This window comes from Enoplosus armatus, chromosome 14 (genome assembly GCF_043641665.1).
Source record: "Enoplosus armatus isolate fEnoArm2 chromosome 14, fEnoArm2.hap1, whole genome shotgun sequence".
In the NCBI taxonomy this organism is placed as follows: domain Eukaryota; kingdom Metazoa; phylum Chordata; class Actinopteri; order Centrarchiformes; family Enoplosidae; genus Enoplosus; species Enoplosus armatus.
Window position 1 is genome coordinate 11,615,319 of NC_092193.1, and position 24,010 is coordinate 11,639,328.

The 24,010-nt window shown below is 40.4% G+C and overlaps 2 protein-coding genes across 8 annotated transcripts; one reads left to right on the top strand and one right to left on the bottom strand.

The window, feature by feature from the left end:
• Positions 1 to 477: 477 nt before the first annotated feature.
• Positions 478 to 3,977, bottom strand: psma8 (proteasome 20S subunit alpha 8). Of its 3 annotated transcripts, none has more exons than XM_070918375.1 (7): positions 3,785 to 3,977; positions 2,700 to 2,712; positions 2,263 to 2,387; positions 1,918 to 2,040; positions 1,680 to 1,799; positions 1,060 to 1,122; positions 478 to 951 (listed from the first exon to the last, which is right to left on the bottom strand). In XM_070918375.1, exons 1-7 carry the CDS (start codon positions 3,884 to 3,886, stop codon positions 856 to 858), a joined length of 642 nt encoding a protein of 213 aa, XP_070774476.1. In that variant the 5' UTR covers positions 3,887 to 3,977; the 3' UTR covers positions 478 to 855. The 3 variants fall into 3 exon arrangements, with proteins under 3 accessions (XP_070774476.1, XP_070774474.1, XP_070774475.1); XM_070918373.1 differs by having other exon boundaries at positions 2,586 to 2,712; XM_070918374.1 differs by having other exon boundaries at positions 2,263 to 2,405; positions 2,586 to 2,712.
• A 689-nt stretch (positions 3,978 to 4,666) lies between these two features.
• Positions 4,667 to 16,058, top strand: ss18 (SS18 subunit of BAF chromatin remodeling complex). 5 transcript variants are annotated; one of them, XM_070918323.1, is made up of 10 exons: positions 4,667 to 4,806; positions 5,280 to 5,356; positions 5,451 to 5,535; positions 6,761 to 6,917; positions 8,909 to 9,139; positions 9,300 to 9,470; positions 9,775 to 9,868; positions 11,341 to 11,477; positions 13,111 to 13,241; positions 14,493 to 16,058. In XM_070918323.1, the coding sequence occupies exons 1-10, from the start codon at positions 4,738 to 4,740 to the stop codon at positions 14,517 to 14,519; spliced, it is 1,179 nt and encodes a 392-aa protein (XP_070774424.1). In that variant the 5' UTR covers positions 4,667 to 4,737; the 3' UTR covers positions 14,520 to 16,058. The 5 variants fall into 5 exon arrangements, with proteins under 5 accessions (XP_070774424.1, XP_070774425.1, XP_070774426.1 ...); XM_070918324.1 differs by having other exon boundaries at positions 9,775 to 9,858; positions 11,334 to 11,477; XM_070918325.1 differs by having other exon boundaries at positions 9,775 to 9,852; positions 11,355 to 11,477.
• Positions 16,059 to 24,010: the final 7,952 nt, after the last annotated feature.

Here is a 24,010-nt window from a genome sequence, read left to right on the forward strand (position 1 = left end):
TAAAAAAGGAGAAGCAAAAAGGGGGTCTCGCTGGGCCACCATTAGACACTTTATTCGCTCATCACTAATTTGTTTTAAATGACTGAGGGAAAGGTGAGCACTTTATAAAGCAATCGGATACATTCTTCTTTTTCTTTTTTTCATTTCCTGGTCTGTGTGACAGAATGCTGATAAATGAAAACCATTGCACTTTATAGCCACACACTATACTGCCGCTAGTGGTGTTTTAAACTGTAGTTATCTTTATCGCAGTACTAGCTTTGCAGTAGGATAATCAATAAAGGCAGGGGGGGGGGGGGGGGCACATAGGAACCCATTCATCTGCTGTTTTTTTAGTCCCTCTACTCTCTTCTTTAAGACCCGTCAGTGCATCACTAGTAAAGACAATATTACTCAGTCTTATACGTAGACACATCTAGTAAAGCCACTTGGTATAACTGTGTTTAAGACTAGTTTAATAAATAACGTAGAAACATGTTACAAACAAGTCAGCTTTTATTGAGTATTTCGTTTCATTATGTTTCTGAATGTTGCAAACGGTTTATTTCAACATTTGAGATTCATCACCATCACAGCTGTTTGGTGAATGATATAAAAACCATCCTGTAAGTAGTTTAAGATCTAAACCCTAACTTGAGATCTATGTATGTGCTTTTAAACATCAGTCAACTCAATAGCTGAAATTGATATTCTTTGCAAATGGTACAGTATCATTCAGAAACAGATCAACAGATCTCAAGTTATGCTTTAGCTCTTTACAATGAAATAAATGAGGGAAGTAAAATGTACTAATATTTGCAACCCAAATATGCTATTGTCATCCAAGTGCAATAAAGAAAAACTCTGTTAACTGCTTCAAGTGGACTTTTTCTGCTTCTTCTTCTCTGCCTCTTCCTCTTTTTCCTTCTCAATCTCAGCCACCAGGGTCTCAATTTCCTTGGATTCCAAAATCTGCAAACAGCCAAGAAAGGCAATTATTAGCCTTTCAACAAAAGTTAAAAAAACAAACAAAAAAACAAATAAAAAACAGCACAAAAGCCAAAATTTTCAGCATGTCACCTTCAGTGGCTGATTCCGTCTGATAACAGCAAGTTCAATGTTCTTCCCCCCTGACTGGACAACCTGTGAAGAAATAAATACTTAGTAACAAATCCAAGCACATATCAGCATATATTATATACTGCAGCCTCAGACTCAGGTTCATGCTGAGAGGCTGTGAGACAAAGTTTTTGTGGGTATTTAAATGCAATTAAATACAGCAAGAAAGTCACTGACTACTGTGATTAACAGTTGATTGACAGTTTTTACTGAATGGAACAATACACACGTACGTTTTTGCCTGTGCTAGAGCAGGTTCAGCAGAACACAACAAGCAACATCATACACAAAAACAATTATGGCGACTTTATGGTTTACATCTGGCAGCAGTAGGTGCTCTTTGATAAATTCACTCTGTGGTAGATGTAAATACTTTTGACATACCAAATTTCTCCAGCCAATTTTGCACATTTATTATTTGTGACATGCTCTATGTAAAAAGGTCTTTAAAAGAAATATTTGTATGACAGTGTGGTAATCCTATTGTGAAGCAGTTTAGTATTTATTGAACTTCAATATATGCAGCTAATCACAGTGTGTAAATTCAATTAAGTCAATGCAAAGACTAAATATGACCTTACCTCAAGCAAAGCTTTGATAGCCAACTTGATTGCCTCATTGTCTCCAGTAATGGCTTCATCTGTGTAATTCTTCTCCAGGAACTCCCTCACAGTTTTTGCGCTGCGGCCGATTGCATTTGCCTGATTTTTTTTCAAGAATAACGTAAAATTGAATTATTAATCAATTTCTTACTGGCAGGGTACTTGTACAAGTGTAACAAAAAAAACAAAGTCATGTTCAAAGAGCAAACTCACTGACCTTCCAGGCATGGTAGGTTCCTGACGGGTCTGTCTGATACAGCCTGGGAGTTCCATCGTAGTCAAAGCCAACAATTAACGCAGAGATCCCAAATGGCCTACGGCCATTGCTTTGAGTGTAGCGCTACAAATATGACCAATATACAGAGTGATGTGACTGGTCATTCTTACAAGACTTTATTAGAAATAAAATAGCATATAGTTCCAGTTTTTCTGAACTATTACTATAGCACAAAAACTCAAAGTGTAAGCTATCTTGTGTTTGTGCCCACTGAATGTGAAATCTTACAGATGCATTTAGTGAATTAATAGAGAATAATAAATTAATGGTAAGAAGGTTAAGTACCTGTTTCAGTGTAGCTATGTATCGTGTGATGTATTCCACTGTGACTGGGTCCTCAACAGTTAGCCGGTGGCTCTGGCACTCCACCCGAGCTCTATTTATCACGATACGGGCATCTGCTGTCAGACCTTTAAAGCATTGAAAGAGGTTAAGTGTCCATACAACATACAGGTATAATACAACAGGAAATGTGACAAAAGGCTAATATATGGTATAGATATCTGCAATTACATAGTGTTTGTGACAATTGATCTTAGTCTACTGTGCCAATTTTACATACAGGATGTAATATTCAGTTATTGAAAAAGTTTTGTTGATTGAGGTACCTGCAAATGCCATGCAGACATGCTCGTCCAGGGCACAGATCTTGCGGACAGTCCTTTCCTCCTGCAACTTTGCTACAGACTTCTTCTCAACACCAAGGACGACAATGTCTTTACCTCTGATTCCCACCTGTACAGAAAAAAAAAATTACATTACATTATTAACATTGGAAACACAGAACACATCAATCCCAGGGGCTGGCAATTGTAAGTATTGAGTAGTAAAGAGCACATGTCCTGAGGACCTGTTTCAATAAGGTTGTCTCTGGATAACTTTAAGTAAAGTTCAGTACAGGTCTTTTTACTTTAGTTCATCTTTGTTTACTGAGGGGGTTCTGGGGTCCCCAGTGTCAACATCAAATTGATCAGATGAGCAGTAAAGGACTACAGTATTCAGGACAGCATAGTTTGTGAAAATTATATACTTATTTAGTGTAGTTTATTAATTTAAAACGTGCAATTATGCCACACGAAAGTACTTCGGGCTTGAAGTAACTTTGAAGGTATTTTGATGGTCTAGGTGCACATTCAACACACTTAGCGTTACCAGACTCGGGTCAGAGCCTTATGTCTAAGTTCATTGAACAAAATTGGTCTGCCATTAACCAGATTACTCCCAAACAATTGCTCTTAAAGTTACAGGTCAGTCATTACATTTTTAGGGGGTTTGAAAGGTTAACGGTAAATAACGCAGGTTTTGATGGACTTGCAATCCTAAAATCCTTCACAAGCTACCAAATTACAGTTACTGCTACACATGTTATCGGTAACCAAGGTAGAAGTGCAAATGCGGTTAACCTTACGTCTTTCTACTATATTAATGTTTTGCTCAATTGAGGAAAAAAATTCAACTGTGCTAGCCACGTAAAAATCTAATATTGTGCCCGCGAATTAGCGTCAGTTGGCACTATCCCATTGAAACTGAAACTATTGTGAGAGTGACACAGCGACAAAATGCTTGCTAGTGATACTCTGTTTTCAGTAACTGTTATACTTATTGAATTACATGTTGATGTTACAGGTTAGTAGGCCAACAAGGTTGTAAACAAAATCACAACACTTTAACAACACCTGAAAGAAACAGATAGTGTTAAACAACACAATTAGCAAAATACACGAGCTCGTCGCTAGTTTAGCTGGTTGGCTAACTGACGTTTGCTAACGCTAGCTTAGACATTAGCTAGTTTCATTTTAGGACTTACCGCTGTAGAACCTTTCTTTACAGCTTCTTGTGCATACTCCACTTGAAAGAGGTGGCCATCAGGAGAAAAGACAGTAATAGCTCTGTCATATCTTGCCGCCATTGCACTGCAATACAGGTACGATCACAAGAAAACGGGGGACTTCAACCAAAATGATTCAGCTAGTTAGCCACAACACGCTAAGCCTGTGAAGTTGCTCTATGTTGATTACAGCGCCTGCGCAAGATCTCTGAACTGGGGCGATACCAAAACTAGGGTCCGCCAGAGGAAAGTTGTAATTAAAATTTGATGTGTAAATGCTCCGCGAAACAAATATTTTATTTGAAATTTACATGACAAAAAAACTTCAAGTTTAATATTCAAATACCAATATCAAATATAATTTACTAATTTCATTTAGTGATGGTTGGGCAATGTGCAATGGGGGTGAACTTAAACACTTACAACTAGGACTAATAAATCAGCAAATAGTGGCTAAAACTGCATTATTGTTATTATTATTATTATTATTATTATTATTATTATTATTATCAATAAACATTTTCTAAAAATATATTAAAGCTCTGTGTTTCCCCTTTTTTGTTGAGCAGTCCATTTCCCGTGGCATTTTGGACTAGATCTAGACTGTTCCACTATATTAAAAAAAATAGGTGAAACTGTAATTCAATAAAGCCAAAATGTGAGTTCTTTCAACTGTGTAATTGAATCTGTTGAAATGTTCTAATATATATATTTACATTAATTTGAACACAGTGTATCGCCGTGTAATCTAAATAAACAATAATCATCAGCTATGTTTCCAAATGTGTTGTATCCCCCCTAAAACGGACCACTGCATTTCGAAATTGCATCCTATTCTGAACTGTGTGATCTGAGTTCTACCGATTTGTTAAGTGTGTTAGCTTCTTTTGACTTTTATGCTCTAGTTCAATTTAATTCCATAGAGTATCACCATGTCGGTGGCGTTTGCACCTCACAGGCAACGTGGAAAGGGTGATATAACACCCGCTGGAATACAAAAGGTAATTCATCTTTTTAGCGCGTCTCAGAATGGAGGCTATGGCATCAGACGCGGCTAGCCGTTGAGCTAATCAATGTAGCAGTGCCCATCCAAGTCCAACTGTGAATAGATCGGGAACAATATTGCAGGGTCAAAGCGCGGTGAATATGAACCTCTCTGGAGTCAGGACGCCATATGTAGACGATGGGTTTTAGGTCGATTTACATGACTAACGTATAATTTGTACTTCATATGAATGGAGGCCTGCCGTTTTGTTAGCCAAGGGCAGCTAGCTAGCAAGACGCGTCTTTTGTTACGCGCTCACATTTCACAAAACGCCCCCCATCCTTCTCGTTGTTTTCAAATTACTGCAGAATAAGCATCAGTAAGCAAACGACCAACCATACCAAATCACCAAGTATCGCTTATTTTAAATTTTGTGTTATCAGACGTAACATAAACACGTGATATAAATCTCTGCATTCACTTTTGCAGTTACTTGACGAAAACAACCAGCTGATCCAGTGTATAATGGACTTCCAGAGTAAAGGCAAAACAGCAGAATGTTCACAGTAAGTCATGAAAATCCCTTCTTGCCTGCGTGTTACAGTAATTTTAAATTGGCATTAACTCAAAATCTGTATTGATGACTCTCCACCTGCCCAGGTATCAACAGATGCTGCACAGAAATTTAGTGTACCTGGCCACGATAGCAGACTCCAATCAGAACATGCAGTCTCTCCTCCCTGCTGTGAGTATTGGTCCTTGTTGATTGTTTTGAGTGAGTGAATTGTATTTAACAATGTGACTTCTCTGCCATCATAACTTTATGTTGAGCTCTTGTAGTTCATGTCCAGTACAAGTGGCTTGGGTATTGGTGCAGGTAAATTTCTGAAATCATCTGAAATAAGGAAACATGTTTTGTTTTTTTTAAAGTAAGGACTCAGATCAATATTACATTAACTCAAAAACTGTCATGTTACACTAATAGACCGTCTGACGTGTCATTTTAAGTGTGTAATTTCCCACATCAAATAATATGTAAAGTCAGTTTGATGTTTGATTTTTCCTTTTTTATGTTAAGTCCAGTCTAACTTCACTCTTGTATCAACGGGGAACTCCACTAGTTTTAACACATTCATATCAGTTTGCTTGTGTGCTAGTCAGCCCATGGAAGCAATCATATAATGTCTACTGTGGTCCTCAAGTGAGCTTTCCAAAGTCTGAAGAAATAACCTCACTGATGTCACCAAGTCTATGGTAAATGTAGAATCCAGCATTTTTGCTTAACCCATACAAGGGTTAAAAGTCAGGATATCTTGGCTTCTGCTGCACCAATGTGACCATTCTTTTTTTTTTTTTTTTTTTTTTTTGAATATCTTTTGCAAGTCCCCCAACTTTATGGATGTTTAATACAAATGCACTGGAGCACTTCTTTAAAGTATCAGTGTTACCTATTGACCTATAGTAGATTTTCTTTATAGATGCACCACCAGTGTGAACTTGTTCTGTGCACTTAAGTTTGTACAAGGTACATATTTGGGTTTGCATAGAAGCCCACTTTTTTTTTTAGAATTATCACCATATCATTTCATATCATATCGTATGTAAAGCTGAAGTAGATCAGATTGAAGTTACTATTAAGTAAGTAATAGTGGTATGTTTTCAATTTGTTAGATCTTTGTGTTTTTGGCTGACTGTGTCTTTATTGAGGAGTTTATCTGGTAATTATGTGACTGTACTGTGTACTGTGTAAATACTTAGTTTCCCTTTTAAGTATACAGTATCTTTTAAAAATAGTGTCATCATTGATTGATTAAGGTACACTCAGATCACAGTTGCACTTGATTTTATGTTATGTACAGAGATCTTGGCTTTTATCTGCTGAGTTTTTTTTTTTCTTTTGAGTGGCTCAGACTCAGATGTGTTTCTAGCCAGCTGATGTGTGTTTTTGTGTCTGTGTTGTGCGCCTGCAGCCGCCCACTCAAAACATGCCCATGGGCCCTGGTGGGATGAACCAAAGTGGACCCCCCCCTCAGCCTCCTCACGGTCACAACATGGCCTCTGAGGGTATGGTCAGCGGTGGCCCTCCAGCCCCACACATGCAGAACCAGATGAATGGACAGATGCCCGGTAAGTGCCCCCCCCATCTTCCCTCCCTCGTCCTTTTCTCTCTTTTCTTTCCCCTTCTTTTCCCTCAGTCCCTGTCTCACTTGGGTTGCCTAGCAACACCACAGAACTGTGAGGGAGGTCGCTCTGCTGAAGGATGATGTCACCCATTTGCCAGCTCTGGTGGTCTTAGACTTGTGCTCCGTTTTGATTATGATTATCCTCTCCTCTTTAAGTATCATGGTTTGTTTCAGTGTGTGCTTTGTTTATTTTTTTGTTTGCAAATGTATATATTTTATTAAAAAAACATAGATAGCTTGAGATACTTTTATTAAGGCACTGATCACTTATATATAATTGATGATGTATATGTAATCATTGATGTGATGATTATATAGACACACACAAAGAAAATGATAAAAACTCTTAATGAAAGAAATCAAAACCAACAGGTTCGATCACCCTTTGTTTTGAACCTAGACTCTGGAATCGCTAAAAGACCTGAGGAGCCTGTCCGGACAGTACGGTGTGAGGAGCTCAGTTATATACTCTGGTGCCAAAGCATTCGGAGTCTTGTATGTGATTAAAACACACTTTAAAATGGATTCTAAAAGAAACTGGAAGCCAAAATTGGTGTGACGTGTGAGAATTGCTTTGTGTTGTCAGTATTCTAGCTGCTGCATTTTTAACAATTTGGAGCTGCTCCATAGCTTGATTGTTTAGGCAAGTTAACAAGACATTACAGTAATCGAGGCAGGAGAACGTAAGAGCATGTATGATTTACTCTGCGTTACTGAAGGACAGAACTGATCTAATTTTGGAGATATTCCTCAGTTGATAAAAACACGACTGGACTACTTTCTTTACATGTTGCTCCAGGCTCGAGTTACTATCCAGGATAACACTCAGACAGGGACTTGTTTTGGTGGAACATTTGCACATGGGGAAGCGGGCCTTGGCAATAAAATGGCTAAATCCCTGCAAAAGAAAACGCCACATAAAACAGTGAAAGACGTATGTCAACTATGTGATATGACTTACTGATAACTTAACACAACATAACTTGATCAGCGGTGCTCCAGAGGTGAAGCCTGCCTATACATGAGCTCTGGAGGAGCTCACTTATAGCTGTATATAGCTTGTGCAGAATGTTATTAAACTGATATCACAGAAGCTTGTGTGAAATGGAACGGATCAGTACATTGGTCAAGTCAATGTCAGTGGCGCATGCCGTTGCTAGAGTTAAAAGATGTGCCAAATCAACTCCAACTGACAGTGGCAGTGTCAGAAAACAGATCATCTTCGGGCATGAGAGTCTTGCGAGACAGAGTCTCTGAGGTTGTTGTTGTTGTTGTTGTTTGAAAGGTGACTAGAAAGTAGGCACCATCTATAAGCTTGTGGCTGGTTGGGAGTACTTTCGCAGCTCCTGCACAACGGAAGAGTTGCCGTCCATTGGAGTTCCCTTTACCTTATGACTTTACATTCTTCATGTAACAGATGGGAACCTGAGTTTTCTCTGATATGCTATTTTTGCCATATTATGGGAACTGTAATGAAGTCAGTTGCAGTGTTAATACAGTGCGTTATACACATAGTGTTGACTTGGTCACTAGCGCTAGGTGATAAAAGACAACTGGTAAATAGTCTGTATACATTTAAATTTGAAAGATTCAGTTGTGGATAGATCAGCTTTATACATTACAAGAGAGGAATGAATGAAAAGAAGATGCAAACTCAAATGAACTACTTAGACAGAGGTGCAGGTGGTTAGTTACAGTAACTTAAACTTTGGGTGAACCGCAAATATCCCAACATGTCATAATAATAATAATAATAATAATTGTTGATGCCATTCCTGTTGTTCATATGGAAACACAGCCTCAGATTACAGATTTTCACAGAGCAGCACAGTGCACATATCACAACGTGATGGAAATTACACTTAAGTATGTGTGCTAAATATTTATGTAGTTTTTCAAAGAGAGGCATGAATCATCTCTGCTGCTTTTTTCCAGGGCCTAATCACATGCCCATGCAAGGTCCCGGTCCAGGCCCCAACCAGCCCCCAAACATGCCCAGTGGCTCTATGAATATGCCCCCCAGCAACCATGGCTCGATGGGTGGTTACAATCACACCGTCCCTTCTTCCCAGGGCATACCAGCTCAGAGCCAAATGAACATGACCCAGGGCCAGCCCATGGGAAACTATGGGCCTCGGCCAAACATGAACATGCAGCCCAATCAAGGTAAAACCACTAATTTTGTTTGTTTCCACTTGGTTGTATTCATTTCCTGTGCCTTATTACTGTTGTACAATCATTCACCTGCATTTGATTAGCCATACACTGCTTGTATGGGTTTTATACCTAGTACAGTTTAAGAGTTAACTCTGTTGGTTTACCACAGGCCCCATGATGCACCAGCAGCCTCCCTCCCAGCAGTATACCATGCCTCCTGGTGGCGGCGGACAGCACTACCAAGGACAACAGAACCCAATGGGTATGATGGGCCAGGTCAGCCAAGGGAACCATGTCATGGGGCAGAGGCCAATGCCGCCTTACAGACCCCCACAGCAAGGTATACCCCTCAGAGTGTGTCTGTTAAGTGTGCAAGTTGTGAGTGTTGGTCTTTCTTCTCCCTAACCTTCTTACTCTTGTTCCTTTCAATTTCCTCTATTTCCACTTCTGTAGCTCCCAGACATCCTGATGACTAAACATGTAACCTAAAGCCTCCGATCATAAAATTAGTCAAGTGACCAAAAGAAAGCTTTCTAACAAGAGCTAGCGGCAAGGAATCCATCCTCTCCACTCTTCCCCTCACACAACCGATCCAACAACACCTTGAATCTACTTGTGTGTATGTTGTGTGTATGTGTATGTAGGACCCCCTCAGCAGTACCCAGGGCAGGAAGACTACTATGGGGACCAGTACAGTCACGCAGGACAGGGAGCCTCAGAAGGTAGGATAACCCTCCAGTCACCTGGAGAATCAACAAAAAATGAACCCAGGAGTTGTGTTAAAACACAAATGATGCAAAGAGACTGTGACAAAACCAATATTTCAGTTTCTTCATTATTTTCTGGGAAATCAAAGTGACTTTGGGCTCTAACAAAGAAAAAATATGGCATCTAATTTTGAGGAAACATCCACATGCACCCAATTCCAAATGGTGCTGCAGTCCATGGATACTGGAAGTTAGCACCTACCCAGTCTTGAAATGTCACCCCCCTAGTCATGGCTGGTGCTCCACCTGTTGTGAAGAATAGTCAGGGACAGAGTCTTGTGTGAATCTCAACGGTCAAAGCTGTACCAAAGTTGTATTAAAGGAAAAATTTTAACCTTCAGGTTCTCATGAAAAAATGCCACATGTGATACTTTTATAACTGCATGGCATAGTATTACTACATTAGCAGCCACACTGAAATATTACAGATTCATAATAAACAACTTCTTCTCTTTCTTTGTTCAATTAACATTTACTTATTTGTTGTTTGTTTTTGTTTTGTTTTCTCTACTGACTACACTATTTTGCTTTCGACCTTTCAAACAAGTGTTTTCCTTTTTTGAAGTTTTGAAGACAGTTTGAAGGGGGAAAAAAAACACACAAAAAACATGGCTGCCTCAAAAACCGCTGCCATCAAGACACTGTTGTGCGTCCCTGAACCCCTCAATAACATGACCAGTTTCATTTTATCCCCCTGAGATTATCTTAACTTGCCAGGTACTGCTTGAATAAATTGAAGGTACTGGCTTCTGTTAGCTTCATGTCTCCGTGTTGAGGTGATGTGGGTCATAGTGATTACGGTTTGCCTCCACCATATCCTGATCAAGGCATTGGGAGGCCTCACAACACTGCTATCATGGAAGGGATCTTTATACCTTCCTCTAATATGTGTATGCTCATGACAGTGTTGACATAGCTTCATTTAGATGAGGATGCCTTTTAAGATACCACACACATTACACAAAGATTTTTTTGTGTAAGAAAAAAAAAACAGTAGTGCCTAAAAATGTGATGTTGACATGCTCAATATCTTATCCAGCTTATACATTATTTGGTACTTGATCCTTTCTTTACTTTTACTTGAATGTCTTCACTGCTATTATTTTACTTGTTTACTATTAGATAGTATCTATCTAATAGTAAACTTTACTTTTGCTAAAGGACGAGTGTGTTGCCCCTTGAGGCAAATCAGTGATTTGTGATATTGGGCTATATAAATAATATTGACTTGACTTATAATATCTTATTACATAATGCTGTTGTATTTTTTTATTGGCAGCTAATGTTGTGTTGCAATTGAAGGTGCATCTTAACAGCACCATCCAAAATTGATGGACAATGTATTTCTTAAGTAATAGCATAGAAAAAAATCCTTACTCAGCGTCTACCTGTCTGCTTTGCTGTTGTGCTGTAGTTGTCTCCGTGTTATTCACATTGCCTGCTGTTATCCCCTGAAGGTAATGCCCAGTATGGCCAACAGCAGGAAGCATACCAGCAAGGCCCTCCCCAGCAACAGGGCTACCCTCCTCAACAGCAGTACCCGGGTCAACAGGCCTACCCACCACAGCAGCAGGGTTACGGTGAGTTACCCTCTCTTGAATAGGGGCACATGTTTGTCCTGTAGGAGGCACTATCAGCTCTCTTTGGCTACCTTTTTGTAACTGTTGAATTATAATTCCCCCTGAGTGAGTTGGTGGTTACGGCCCCTTGGAAATGTAACTGTGCCAAATGCATGTCAAGACATCATCAAGAGCAAGGAATTAAAGGACCAGCTTAATGAATGGTTAGGGGATTGGAGCTTGGTGGAAGAGAAATTTAATCAGTAGTGGTGGCTGGTACCACATTAGCATTTCTCCTGGTGCTTCAGTTTGGTATGACACACTGTTCTGAGGGAGAGGAGCTTTGGCTGATGGGTACAGACATTGGGCAAAGTGTGTGCACACTGCCAGCCAAACCTTTTGAACTCCTTGCATTTTGGATAAATAGTTAAGCAGGTAGCAAAGGTATTCACAATGAGCGTGTTGCATTGGGATTTAACCAAAATGAATAAAGTAAAGGATGTTAAAAAAAAGTTCCACATGCAATGTAAGTATTTAGGTTCCTACACGTCTTTGGTCTTTTTCTTCCTCATCCCATTTTTCACTGGAACTTTCCATCACTCACCCTCTGTCTGAGCCAGAGCTCATGTTAGTAATGAGCTAGCGGAGAGGCAGAGGCTGTGAGGTGAGATCCATCTGGCACACACACGCTTTCTCTCGCAGGCCCCCACAAGGTTATGCTCAACAGCATAAGGCATTATGAGCGGCCTAACGATGCTGCGTGGGCCTCATTTGACTTCAGCCCCAGTCAAGCTTTGCTCGGTCCTTCACAGCACCTGCATAGACAGCTACAGTATACGGGGGCTGATGAAGTGAAGTTTTTTTTTTACCTTTTTTTAATGAAGCCTGCTCCTCTAATGAAGACCAACACAATCTCCTTGATGTCTCCTTGCATTAGGGATCCAGCCGCCTGGCTCCAACCTGACTCACTCATTCTCATTCATTACTGAGTCAGGCATTGTGGAGGCAGCCTAAACAAATGGGTCTGACATATCCACCATCATCTCTTTGTCATCCATCAGCTTTTTTATTGCAGCCCATTAGTGATAGTAAACTAACAGGGATTCCCTAGAGTTCTTAGAGTAACAAGTAGGAAACAAGAACAGTTAATGAGCAAAACTTGGGCCGTTTTCACACCGGGTTCCTTTCTTTGAGTCCAAAGTTGCATCTCTTTCTAAGCAGGTGATAAGACTGAAAATTACTGCATTAAAAGAAAAATATGTGCAAAGGGCTGCTCTTTTAATTGTCAGTCATCAAGCTGGGCCTGAATATTATTCGCTGCTCATACATCAGTGAGGTACTTTATATCTCCCATTTTTTGAAAGCCATTAATGTTGAACATGCACCCATGAGAAATTGTCCTGCTAGAGTACAAATTGTCTTGTGATTATTTGGGTGGGTAGCTAGCTATGTTTTGTTTTTGTCTATATTACCAAATTTGTAGACAAACTGCTCCTGGATTCAAACTAAGCTGCTCAGTGTGAACCATGTGGTGCCAGAAACAAAACATGCTAATGATTTTTTGAGTTTGTGCCCCACAGCATTTTCAAATTGTTTGAATTTTACTCTGTCAAGCATATATCATTTTAAATTGGGTTCTCAATGTTTGTCGCAGGTCCCTCCCAAAGTGCCCCAGGACAATATCCTAACTATCCTCAGGGGCAGGGGCAGCAGTATGGAGGCTATCGCCCTCCTCAACCTGGACCACCACAGGCCCAGCAGCAACGCCCTTATGGCTATGACCAGGTGAGTATACCCACAACAGTGGACAGTCACAGAGACTTGTTTATACATTCGTCTTAGTTTGTCTCTTATTATGTTTATTGCGTACTTAGTCGTATATTTTGTGTAGTGAGACCAGAGACCAATGTGAGTGAAGTTAGAAGGTAAACATTAAATGCATGCTGTCATCATATTGGGAGTTAAATCTGTTCTTCCCCAAAAGAGTGTATGTGTTACTATTGTCTTTCACTTGTTAATTTGAGTCGTAGTTATATATCCTGGCTAATATGGTATGCCAATTCAGTGAAATATGAGGGCTTTAAGAGGATTCTTGCTTAAACTTGATGCAGAATGCTCTAGTGTTTAAAGGGAGATCTATTTGTTGCCCTGTATTTCCTGTGGTCTTATGTGGGGACCACAGCTACACTTTGATATCTTTATCTTTGAATATTCAGGGGCACATGAGGAAATAAAGACCCGGGGATTTGAACCCCTGACTAGCTCTGTAAGAAGCAAAGGTAATGGTTGCTGTGAAGACCTCAACGTCCAATCTAGACGTTTGACCACCTAGCCTTAATTTGCATTTGTTATGTTTCTTCTGTCTCTCTTTTGTCTTTATCTTTCTTCCATCTTTCTCTTGTTTTTTTCTTAAGCTTTTTCTTTTCTTTTTTTTTTATACTCTTTATTTTGTTAATAACCAGGGGTCGAAATGTAAGTCCTGAGGTCCAGAAACACAGCATGCTTACTCTGCAGTGACACAGCCAAACGCTTAGTGCTTTGGCTGTGTCCTTAATCTCTGCTATTTACAACACTGGTTTGATGACTATTGTGGTTATGATAACACTCATATATCTGAATTTAAAATGTATGTATATCAGACTGTCAAATCATAGTTTGTTTCCATTGTATTTTCCATTAATTCCAAACACATACGTCGACCCCTGTTTAGAAATGCATCAACTACTACTTTTCTTGAACACTGAATTTGTCTCACTTGAAACTAGTGTCCACTATTCAATAAGGAATATCATCCTTAGCCATGCTGCTGCTGAAACCAGAGCTACCAAGTTAGAATTTAGAGCTCACGAGTTGTGAGGCCATGCTGCCACCCGCTGGTCAATACCAGCAAATGCAGCCATAAATCATGGTTTGCAGTATGATATGGTTGAAACCACAGATGTTTGTTTGCACCCTATTGAGATGTGTGAATATGAGCTTTTACTTTGTGTGTTTTAGATGGTCAGTAACATGAGTCTGTCACATTTCTCTCCACAGGGCCAGTATGGAAATTACCAGCAATGAGAGATGGTCACAGCAACCCACACACCTCTGCTCTGATCTGTCTGAGCTTTGACCTCTGGTCAGCTGCTAAGCAGATATAAATGATGGTTGTAGCTCACTGAGATTCTTTCAGACACGAACATACAACACTCAAAAATACAAGATACGTTTTCCCCCTCTCTTTGGGCTCTTATCCATGCCTATAAAATGTATTCTGTTAATCATGTACATTGACTTGATAATGTCAAAGTCCATGACTCACTCTCTGGTCCAGTATGTCTCAAAGCAGCAATGCCTTAAAAATGGAACTGCCTTATCCTTTAGCATTGCAGATTGTGAAACAGGCTAAAACATTTTTGGATATCAGAGATGATTTAAAATGTACAGTTTCAATCTACTGTGGTGCATTGTTTCTCCACCCCTCAGTTCATAAGAAGCAATAATGCCAGCAGTAGGGAAATGTGTGGGGGCTTAGAGATGAAATAATGCACCAGACGAACTTCCCGCTAGGCCATGGTACATGTCTTGATGTATGTGATGATGTAAAAATATATTTTATGCTTTTTAGATCAAGCTAACTTTGTATAAGACATTGGAAACTAGTATTAAAGCTGTGTTGTTTATTTCATGAAGTGTACGTGTCAATGTTTTTTTTTTTATGATCTTTAACGATGATCCCATCCAGCACATTTTGTTTTATATTTCTTTGTTGTGTCGGCTTGTATAACTATTTGATTGGATCTGCTACTTCAGTGACATGGACACTATGAATTCTTTGTGTAAAAAATGGAAAATTAATGAAAATTGAAATTCCTTGAAGGACAAATACGAACAGCATACCTGGAATTAGTAAATGTTTAATGTCTGAAAAATCATGAAGCAATTGCTGTATCCTGTGTGAAGCTGTGTATTGAGTCAGTGAAAGAAGATATATCAAATTTCGATTAATATTTTTTTTGTACCACATTACTTGACAGAATGATGGCCACTGGCCTTTAATAGATGTGCCCAAAAAGGTGATATGTAGCAGATGCCACTGCAAATCGTAAGTTAGTGCTCTCTGGAGCCTTTTTTCTATACAAGCACCTCAGTCTTGTCCATTGACTGCAAATTGATGAATGGGAATGATCAAACTTGGTATAGTACATATTTCTGACAAGTACTTTGTTTTGTTGATCTTGACAATGCTGGAATCCCCTTTTCCTTTTTGAATAAACGTCTAAGTTGATGTCATTCAAAATAGTGTTGTGTGTGAATAATAAAGTTACTGTCAAATATGTAACATAAGATGTGAAAATAATGTTCTGAAATGGATTCCTTAATTTCACAGTAAAGACTGGTTGTGCAGTTTTATATCACTGGCTTGATATCTGTTTTATGGTGCATACTTTATTGATCCCATATGTACAGCGGCATAAAGAAGAGGAATTCATTGTCCTCTGATATTGTTTATATGGCTGTTTTAATATTTTGCATTCTGCACCCCATCCAAGTGGTCACATTTGTGTCATGGCAATGTATAACTGTACATTACAATAAATTGGAAGAATCTTTAATATATTTTGACTTGTGTTATTTATACCATTTGACCTTTTATTGAGATGCCGTTAATTAATACATAAGTGCGAGATCATTCATCCTGATGACAACATAAACAAGATGTGCACTATTGGTGCCGTCATAACGTGACAGTATGATATAATTGTTTTGTCTTCATCTGCTATCTGGTAATCAGTTTCCAACTGATAATGACCCTGCACCACTCAGCAGCATGTCTGCTTTGTCCAGATGCATCCAGAGAGGTCCAGAGCACATTTACACCCAAAATTACCTTCCGTGTCCCTCTTTCCCCTTCTGCTCCCTCCAGAGAGGGAGAGGGACTACCTGTCACATTGGGGGGAGTGATACAGATGGTACACCAGATGTGTGGCCGAAGCACGTGATGGGAGAGTGGTGTTGGTGTTAAGAGGGCCACAGACTGCCTGGGTTGCCTTGGTGCAGATGATGAGTGTTTGTGTGTGTAAATGTGGGTGAGTGCGGCAGAAGTGCTTCCAGAAAAAGAGCAAGTGTGAACTTTTTGAGTGTGCCTATGTATACAATTTGTATGTGCATTTGTGTATCCCTGCTCAGGTTTAGTGGCATCTCCTAGTCACCCCACCATCCTGCTGCTCCACAGCTGGCCGCCCCACCCTTCCCAGCTGCCACTGGGGCTCCCCCTGGCCCCTCCGCTTGGCAGAGCTGGCGTTTTGGGCGCTCCCCCACCAGTCCTCCCTGGCAGCTGCTGCCCTCAGCTGCGCTCTCGCAGACGGTATTGGGGTCGGACAAAGTCACTCCTCCTGTGACTGTGTCTGGGGCCGTTGGGGGAGGATGAAGAGGTGGCAAGGAGACTCTTACCTGCTACGAAAGATCTCCTTTAAACGCTCATGACTTCAAATTGATGTGCGCATGACTAAAAGTGAGGCAGTGGAGGAATTCTGGTTGAATATGAGTTTCTGTGGTAGTTTATTTATGACTAACTTAAGTAATTCAATATTACAAAGTGTAGTCTCACACAAAAGACATCTTTGGCTGTGTAGTTCTAAATGAGCTATTAAAAACGCTTACAGGAGAGCATTACTCCATGCATGTTCTGTGATGGTAAGGCAAATAGTGAAGTGGCAGCATCATTTAAGAGGATGATTATCTTGTTCAATATTTTGATAATTATAATTCAGGGCACCTTTCGGATGAGGCTCCTAACCACTGAGGGGAAAATGACATTGTGATCATAGCTGGCAGGCGAGATGTGATCTCTCTCTCTCTCTCTCCCTCTCTCTTTCCCACTAACTCTCCCTTTCACTCTCTCATACCCACACTCTCGGTGTGACAGAAAGTCTATGGGGAGGTATAAGAGGTAGTTATGGGGGGAATGCAGCAGCCTCCACAGTTTAATTGGAGATGTGTCACACTAAATAAATGGTGCAAAAACAAGCGCTGACTGGAGGCTTGAGGGAGGGGCCCTGGGGATGCAGCCTGTTTTATTGGGCAGGAGCTTTGCACCGCTCCAGGGTGAAACTGGGCTATGCACTGCTGAGATACCCTCCAACCACCAAACCACCAGGCCTCCCAAAGACTGCTGTGGAGGAAAAGACAAAGGCATTCATTTCACTCTGCAGAAAAGCTTCTTATTGGGGCTGAGGAAAAGGTGTGGGTGAACTTGGTGACCCCATTGTTCCTCCCCCAGTAAGGGGCATATCATTGTCCTCATCTGCAATTTCAATTTCTGCACGCTGGCAAAACAAATCCATAATTGTAAAATCTTGAGCAAGCGCTGTCTGCCTCACTCGCTCCTAGATCTTATGTATGTCAATTTATGTTTTGAGAAGACGGCAGCCAACAGCCTCCAGCCAATCCCATCTCACTGTGTAATCCATACATGACCTCCAAGTTACAAGGAGAATGTGTTTTCCAATATTCTATCAATGTTGATATAACTGTTGTCTTGCTTTGCTCATGCAGTGTGTGTGTGTGTGTGTGTGTGTGTGTGTGTGTGTGTGTGTGTGCACCTTGGATTCCAGAGTTCATGGCACGAGTTTTGATTTACCTCTACAGTGTGCCGCAGTAATTGGATGTGACACCATTCTCCCTGCTCTCCCTGGGGGATATAACAGGAATCTGACTATTATGGCCCCAGTCATGAATATGTCACGACAGCTGCAAACAAAGGCCCATGATTTGGATAAGACTCCTCTGTATGTTGTCTCTGCACTGATATATGAGATAAATTCTGCGAGGGTAAATGAGTTTTCTGTAAAGCAATTTGCAGTGTTTACAAAGAATGATTAATTGCCATTGTTTGTGGGAAAAAAAACTACGGTAGAGACGATGTTTAATATAACATGTTCATCACTATGTCTGCCAGATACATACTTGCCTCACAGATGTTTGTGTAAATGATTATATCTAGTTTCAAAACAACTGAAAAGATTTTTTGGACCTGACATCCACAAACAGGGAGATCCCCAGAAAGACATTGTTTTGCATGCATCTGATGTGCAGTGCTTTGTTTAAATCCCATCGTTTGTTGAGGGTTTAGCCATCAAATCAAATTGAGTGTGCTGTTTTGTATGCGTTCTAGTCTCATAAAAGTAGTCTCTGGGTGAAATAGCAGGTATGCTGATATCAGTATTCCCACAGCCTGCATAATTGCTGTAATTTGCTTTCCCTTTGGGTAATCTGTAAACATGGCTGTTTTGATGTTTTTGGCATCCTCCATTGGCTGAGCTCTCTACTCCTCCAGTGGAGCCCCCATCCCAGCCCAGGGTGACACAAATAGATCCTTCCCCAGAAGGCGCACGTAGTTCCACATGGGCACAATCAATACAGCCCAGTCGTCACTGGAACTGTGGCGGTATTAAAAGCACCCCGTGAGCTGGTTCTCACCACGCTGGCGTTTTAGGGAAATAAAACTATTGATCCTCTAGGGCCTCTGGCGGAGCATTAACCTGGGCCCACAAATTAGAACGTGCTCATCTGGACACATCTGCCTGCAATGTTCCCAAAAAGCAAGTCCCAGGGAGAGAAAAGGAGGGCTGTGAGGCCTGCTGCTTCCAATGATGAGTAGAGCGCTACTTGACGTCCATGTCGGAGCGGGGGAGGCGTCTGGATGCCCGGGACTTCCATTAGAGGCCCAGGATGGTGGCATGGGTCGATGTGGTAAGGTTTGGTTGGGGGTACTCCATCTCATATCAGTGTGGTTCCTTCCCTCTGATGTAGAGAGAGAGGGGGCTGACCCACAGTAAACCTGAGCTCCTGACTGGAAGGACAATGAGGGAAAGGGCTGCTGCTTTCAATGCTTGTTCCAGCGGTGTCAAAGACTTTGCCTCTTTTATACAATTTTATAACAAAAACCAGAATGTACATCATTTTCTGTCATATCACAGAAATGTCCAGAAAAAAATGTTTAGATTTTCAAGCAGATTCACTCTAAAGCACTCTGCAAACAGTAAATATTCATCGATTTATCACCTTATTTAAAACATTGCATAACATAACTCTTGGATTTAGTACAACAGTAAGCTGTAATTTCCATTTTCAGATTACATTTTTATTTGTCTGCAAAACCTAAAATCACACTTCCCTCCATGACACCATGAGGCTATTTGAGCCATTGATTCAAATATATCACTTGCTGGGGTGTCATACAAATCAGTAATTATATTTGACTAGGAGATCAGCGTCTGGAAACACGGAGATAGAAACACAAACACAGTTATGTGCTTCTACGTGCACAGACATAGTTTTAGTCAAGACCGTCTTGATTGGTATTGCCTGTTTTTTAACCATATCTTCCGGACAACAACCCACCTGTACAACTCGTGACCCCAGCCTGACCCCTCCACCACAAAATTTGATTTTAAGTAGGAATTTTTCACTTTTTGTTCACATTTTAATGTCACACATCTACTGGAGAGGGCCATTTTATGCTTAAAAAACATATGCATGGTTAGTGTTTACTGATCAAGAGAATCCATGTATTTCTCCACAACACAACACATTTCAACCAGCTACGCTCACACAGACAGAGACACTTTGGAAACTTTCCCTCTTTTTTCCGTCAGCCTGCCCTACCAGTGGGAAGCCTGGAAGTTCTCTGCCCCAGTTCTCCATGTCCTTGAGAGTTGTGCCTTCGGGCCGGGGCTGGTGGGGTCCCGCGGTGCACAATGTGTGCTTCTCACTCAGGCTCCCGCTGTACTCCGCCGCCCCTGCATGGCTCTGGAGAGTTGCCAAGCTCTGAGGGGTTGTCCGTGCGGGTGGGGGAGCGTGCGTGTTACCACAGAACCGCTCCAAACATCTCACTTCCTTCCCCCATGACAGTCCACCGGATATAAATCACTTTCCTGGATTGGCCAACTACAATGGGATGCTTGTGAAGATGTTGTTATGAATAATCAGACTAATTGCAATAAACAGTGTGAAGTGATGTGCAAATGACTGAGGATCTTGTTTTTCCACATCCTGCTTTTGCAAAGGTTAAACTACAGGGCAGAGTGCGGGATGCCTGCTTAGTGAAGTCAACAAAAGCCTATGTGAGATTTGCTTGAAACATGATGTATATATATATAAAATTTAAATATTTATGAAGAAAATCATGGTAATATTTCCTTTTTTTGAACATAATTTTACTTTTGTTTGATGATTAAATTAACATCATAAGAAAAGCCAATTATGGAGGGTGGTCATAATTTGTAGCTGTATGTGTTTGACAAATCTCTTTATATTTTATTCAGTACATATGCAATGTTTTTTTTGTAATTAATATGGATATTGGCCGAGAGCAAAGATAAAGATCCATTTTCTAATATTTTGTCCTTGGATTGTGCACTCAGGGAATTCACTCCCCTTTTTCTCTCTCGTTTCCCTGGCTAAGGCATGGGGAATTGGTGGGATAAGAGGCTATTCCCTAAATAGCCCATGGCAAGAGGTATCCTGATTAGCATGCTGCCTGCTCTCTGGCAGCAGTCCTCCAGGCCACCAGCGCTATCACTTACGTGCTGTTTGTATTTGTAGTTGATAGTGTGTGCTGTTATAATTGGAATGAGCTCAGGAACCTCGTTTGCTTTTGATCCGCTGCCAGCCACTCAGAGTGCTACTGGGCCACAGCTCTCACCTCAACACTCCCAGTGGATTATGGGAAACTGCAACGCTTATGTTCTAAAAAGCGCCTGACAGCATCTCACTCAAGGTCGAACAATACAATGGTAAGTGTGGGGAGTAGAACATAAAAAGATGGAGGGAAAAGTTACAGATATTTGATGCCACACTGGGAATTGAGTCGGAAACTGGGAAAATGGTATTTCAGACTTGTGAAACTAAGAGGCAAATATCAAAGGACCTGTATGATTGTTTGGGGTAGTTTCAATAACACAAGGATATGTGGAATTATAACCCTCAGAAGACCTTGGTGTAAATCTGCATTTTTATGGACACCAAGCTGAACAAGTGATACACATGGTGAGTCAACCATATGAACACGACATATGACAGACATTTTGACTTGTCACGGTAGGAAAAGCGCAGGTGTTAATAACATTAATGTAGTTATTTATTTACTTTTCCAGAAATACAACAGAAGAGTAACTGGTGTATCTGTTTACAGTGCAACTAAAAAATATTCTCTTGTTTTGTAGATGCATTTTTGACAATCATTGTCAAAGCTATCATCAGGGACAAATACACTTTTTTCAGTTCCTGTTACTGCTTCACAATAAAAGCCACCCTGTGTTTTGCCAGTTGTATGCTTTTAATGTGAAGCAGCAGCAGTAGGAAATGTTCTAATTGCATTAGCAGTAACTTAACATGGCTGATGACGCTGATAAGGGAGAGTGAACAGTAACAGTGAGGCTGATATTCATGGGATAAAATTACAAACTGTAACACAAATTTGAATCAAGCACGGGAATGACAGACTCAATCAAAACAAACAACATTGCATAATCAAAAATTGGGTTTGATTTAATGAAAATCTTATAATTTTTTCAACTTTACCAATGGCTCTGTTCTATTCAAGGGTCCCAGTAAGCCTGAAACTGAAGCAGCTAAATCGAATTCAACCATGATTGATTTTAATGTCTTCTATGAAACAGGCTTATTACAACAAATCCTGATTCTGTCCTTAACCCTATAACCTATCATGCAATGCTAAACATATAATTCTGTGATTCAACAGGCATGACCCAAGTTAACTTTCCACAGTGTTACTCATCTGGACCTCATCAAGAACTAACATGTCAGATGTGAAGAAGACTCTCAGTTGATGTATGCTTGTGCTTCATTTCCTCTCACTCCATGACATTTCTACAGTTTGATCTGCTGGCTCATCACTTTTCCAGAGTGGACCAACTCCAGGGACTTATGGGAGTTTGATGCTCCCTCGCTGCCAAATGCCAGCAGGCCAATGAAAAAAGATATCTGAAACTTCTAAGCTCAATATTTAATCAAGCGCTGGGTTACATTTGCTGTTTGATTAGGTAAGAGAATTCCACCTCCCAGAGTCTTTGATTGCTTTGAAAATATTTGGCCGAAAAATTAATACTCCTCTTTGAACTGTGTGCTCTCAGCACCAATATCTCAGCACCAGTAACAGTTTGTAATTGTCACGGTTACATTTGTATTCTGTTATAGATGACACTGAATTACTATTTTTCCTCTTCCTCTACTTCTTCTCCTTAGTTTCTTCTTCTTCTTAGATTGTTATTATTACTAATATTATTGTTTATATTATTATTGAGGCCATTTTTTGTTGTTGTTATTGTTGTCCTATCCAGCAACTTCATTATTATCCATTTTTTTTTGACCATGAGTCCATCTTGTCGCATCATAATCATCCAGGACTGCAGTGATTCACCTGAGAATAACCCTGATGAGCTTGTTCCAGGAGGGCATTACCACTGGTTAAGTACAAACACCTGCTAAAATATTGGCAATTAGGACATAATTAGCTGCTAATGTATTTCTAATCCGAAGCGGGCCATAGATTTGTCTTTTTTTGCGTAGACTCCCTTTTTTAATGTTCTCCGTTGTTATTGTTTTCCTCAGGTATTTGTATCCCGAGAACATTGACTAAGTGCCCTAGTTCATCATATGCAAATGGCTTATTAATTACACATGCATTATGCCCGTATTCCGAAGACATCAAAGGACCTGCGAGTCTTCAGATGGTCCCCCTCTGTACCACACTCAGGTTACAAATGCCTGCGTGTGCACTTTCCTGCATGCCTTTTCGGGCAGAATAACTACATCCTCAATTAAAAATTTTCACAGGAATCTCTTTTTTCTTGCCTCCTAATATTTGAAAAACACCTCCGGTGGTCTGTGGTTGTTTGGTAACCGCAAATTGCAAATAATCATTTGAGCCTAGATTACATAGCATTATTAGAAAGCAGCGAGACTGAAAGTGTATCTTTGTGGCAAAGCCAAACCAATATTTGCTTGACTGAATGAGAGATGCCTGTGGTCGTTTAGTATATGACCTCACTAAGTTGTACCAAATCTTTCCATTAATCAGCTCCTTGATCACCATAATAGTGTTTTGGTATCAATGCCTCCGCCTGATCTTCAGACATTTCTGTTCTGTGTGTCTGCATGCTTGTTCTGTCTATTCCTCCCTGGTGAGTTCTCTGTTAACGACCCATACAGCAGGTGTCAGAGTGTGATTTATACAACCTATAATGCCTCACATTGATTAGCAATAGAGCTCTAATGGGATGCCAGCTCTCAAACTCAGGTTAAAAAGAAAAAAAAACACTTCATACCACACCCTCTTAGTGCTGTTCTATATCATTATCCATCCTGTTTTTGCTTGAATATCAGCAACCCAACGTGTCCAATGAGATGGCGTAGAGGGAGTTTGTGGTGTGCAATCACTGTAACCCTGGGCAGTCCTCTGTTATCAGTCTCTGGTGGGCTGCTCTGACTGGGTGCTGCTAGCATAATTAGCACAGCACTCACTTTGATGATAAAATGGGTAATAG

Excerpts from the sequence above, each read along its gene's own strand:
- psma8 (XM_070918374.1), bottom strand. The coding sequence starts at position 3,886 with ATGGCGGCAAGATATGACAGAGCTATTACTGTCTTTTCTCCTGATGGC. Across the intron at positions 2,713-3,784 it reads TAAAGAAAGGTTCTACAGCG|GTGGGAATCAGAGGTAAAGA; the intron begins GTAAGTCCTAAA and ends TTTTCTGTACAG. Across the intron at positions 1,123-1,679 it reads CTATCAAAGCTTTGCTTGAG|GTTGTCCAGTCAGGGGGGAA; the intron begins GTAAGGTCATAT and ends ATTTCTTCACAG.
- ss18 (XM_070918323.1), top strand. The coding sequence starts at position 4,738 with ATGTCGGTGGCGTTTGCACCTCACAGGCAACGTGGAAAGGGTGATATA. Across the intron at positions 5,536-6,760 it reads TGCAGTCTCTCCTCCCTGCT|CCGCCCACTCAAAACATGCC; the intron begins GTGAGTATTGGT and ends GTGCGCCTGCAG. Across the intron at positions 9,471-9,774 it reads TTACAGACCCCCACAGCAAG|GACCCCCTCAGCAGTACCCA; the intron begins GTATACCCCTCA and ends ATGTGTATGTAG.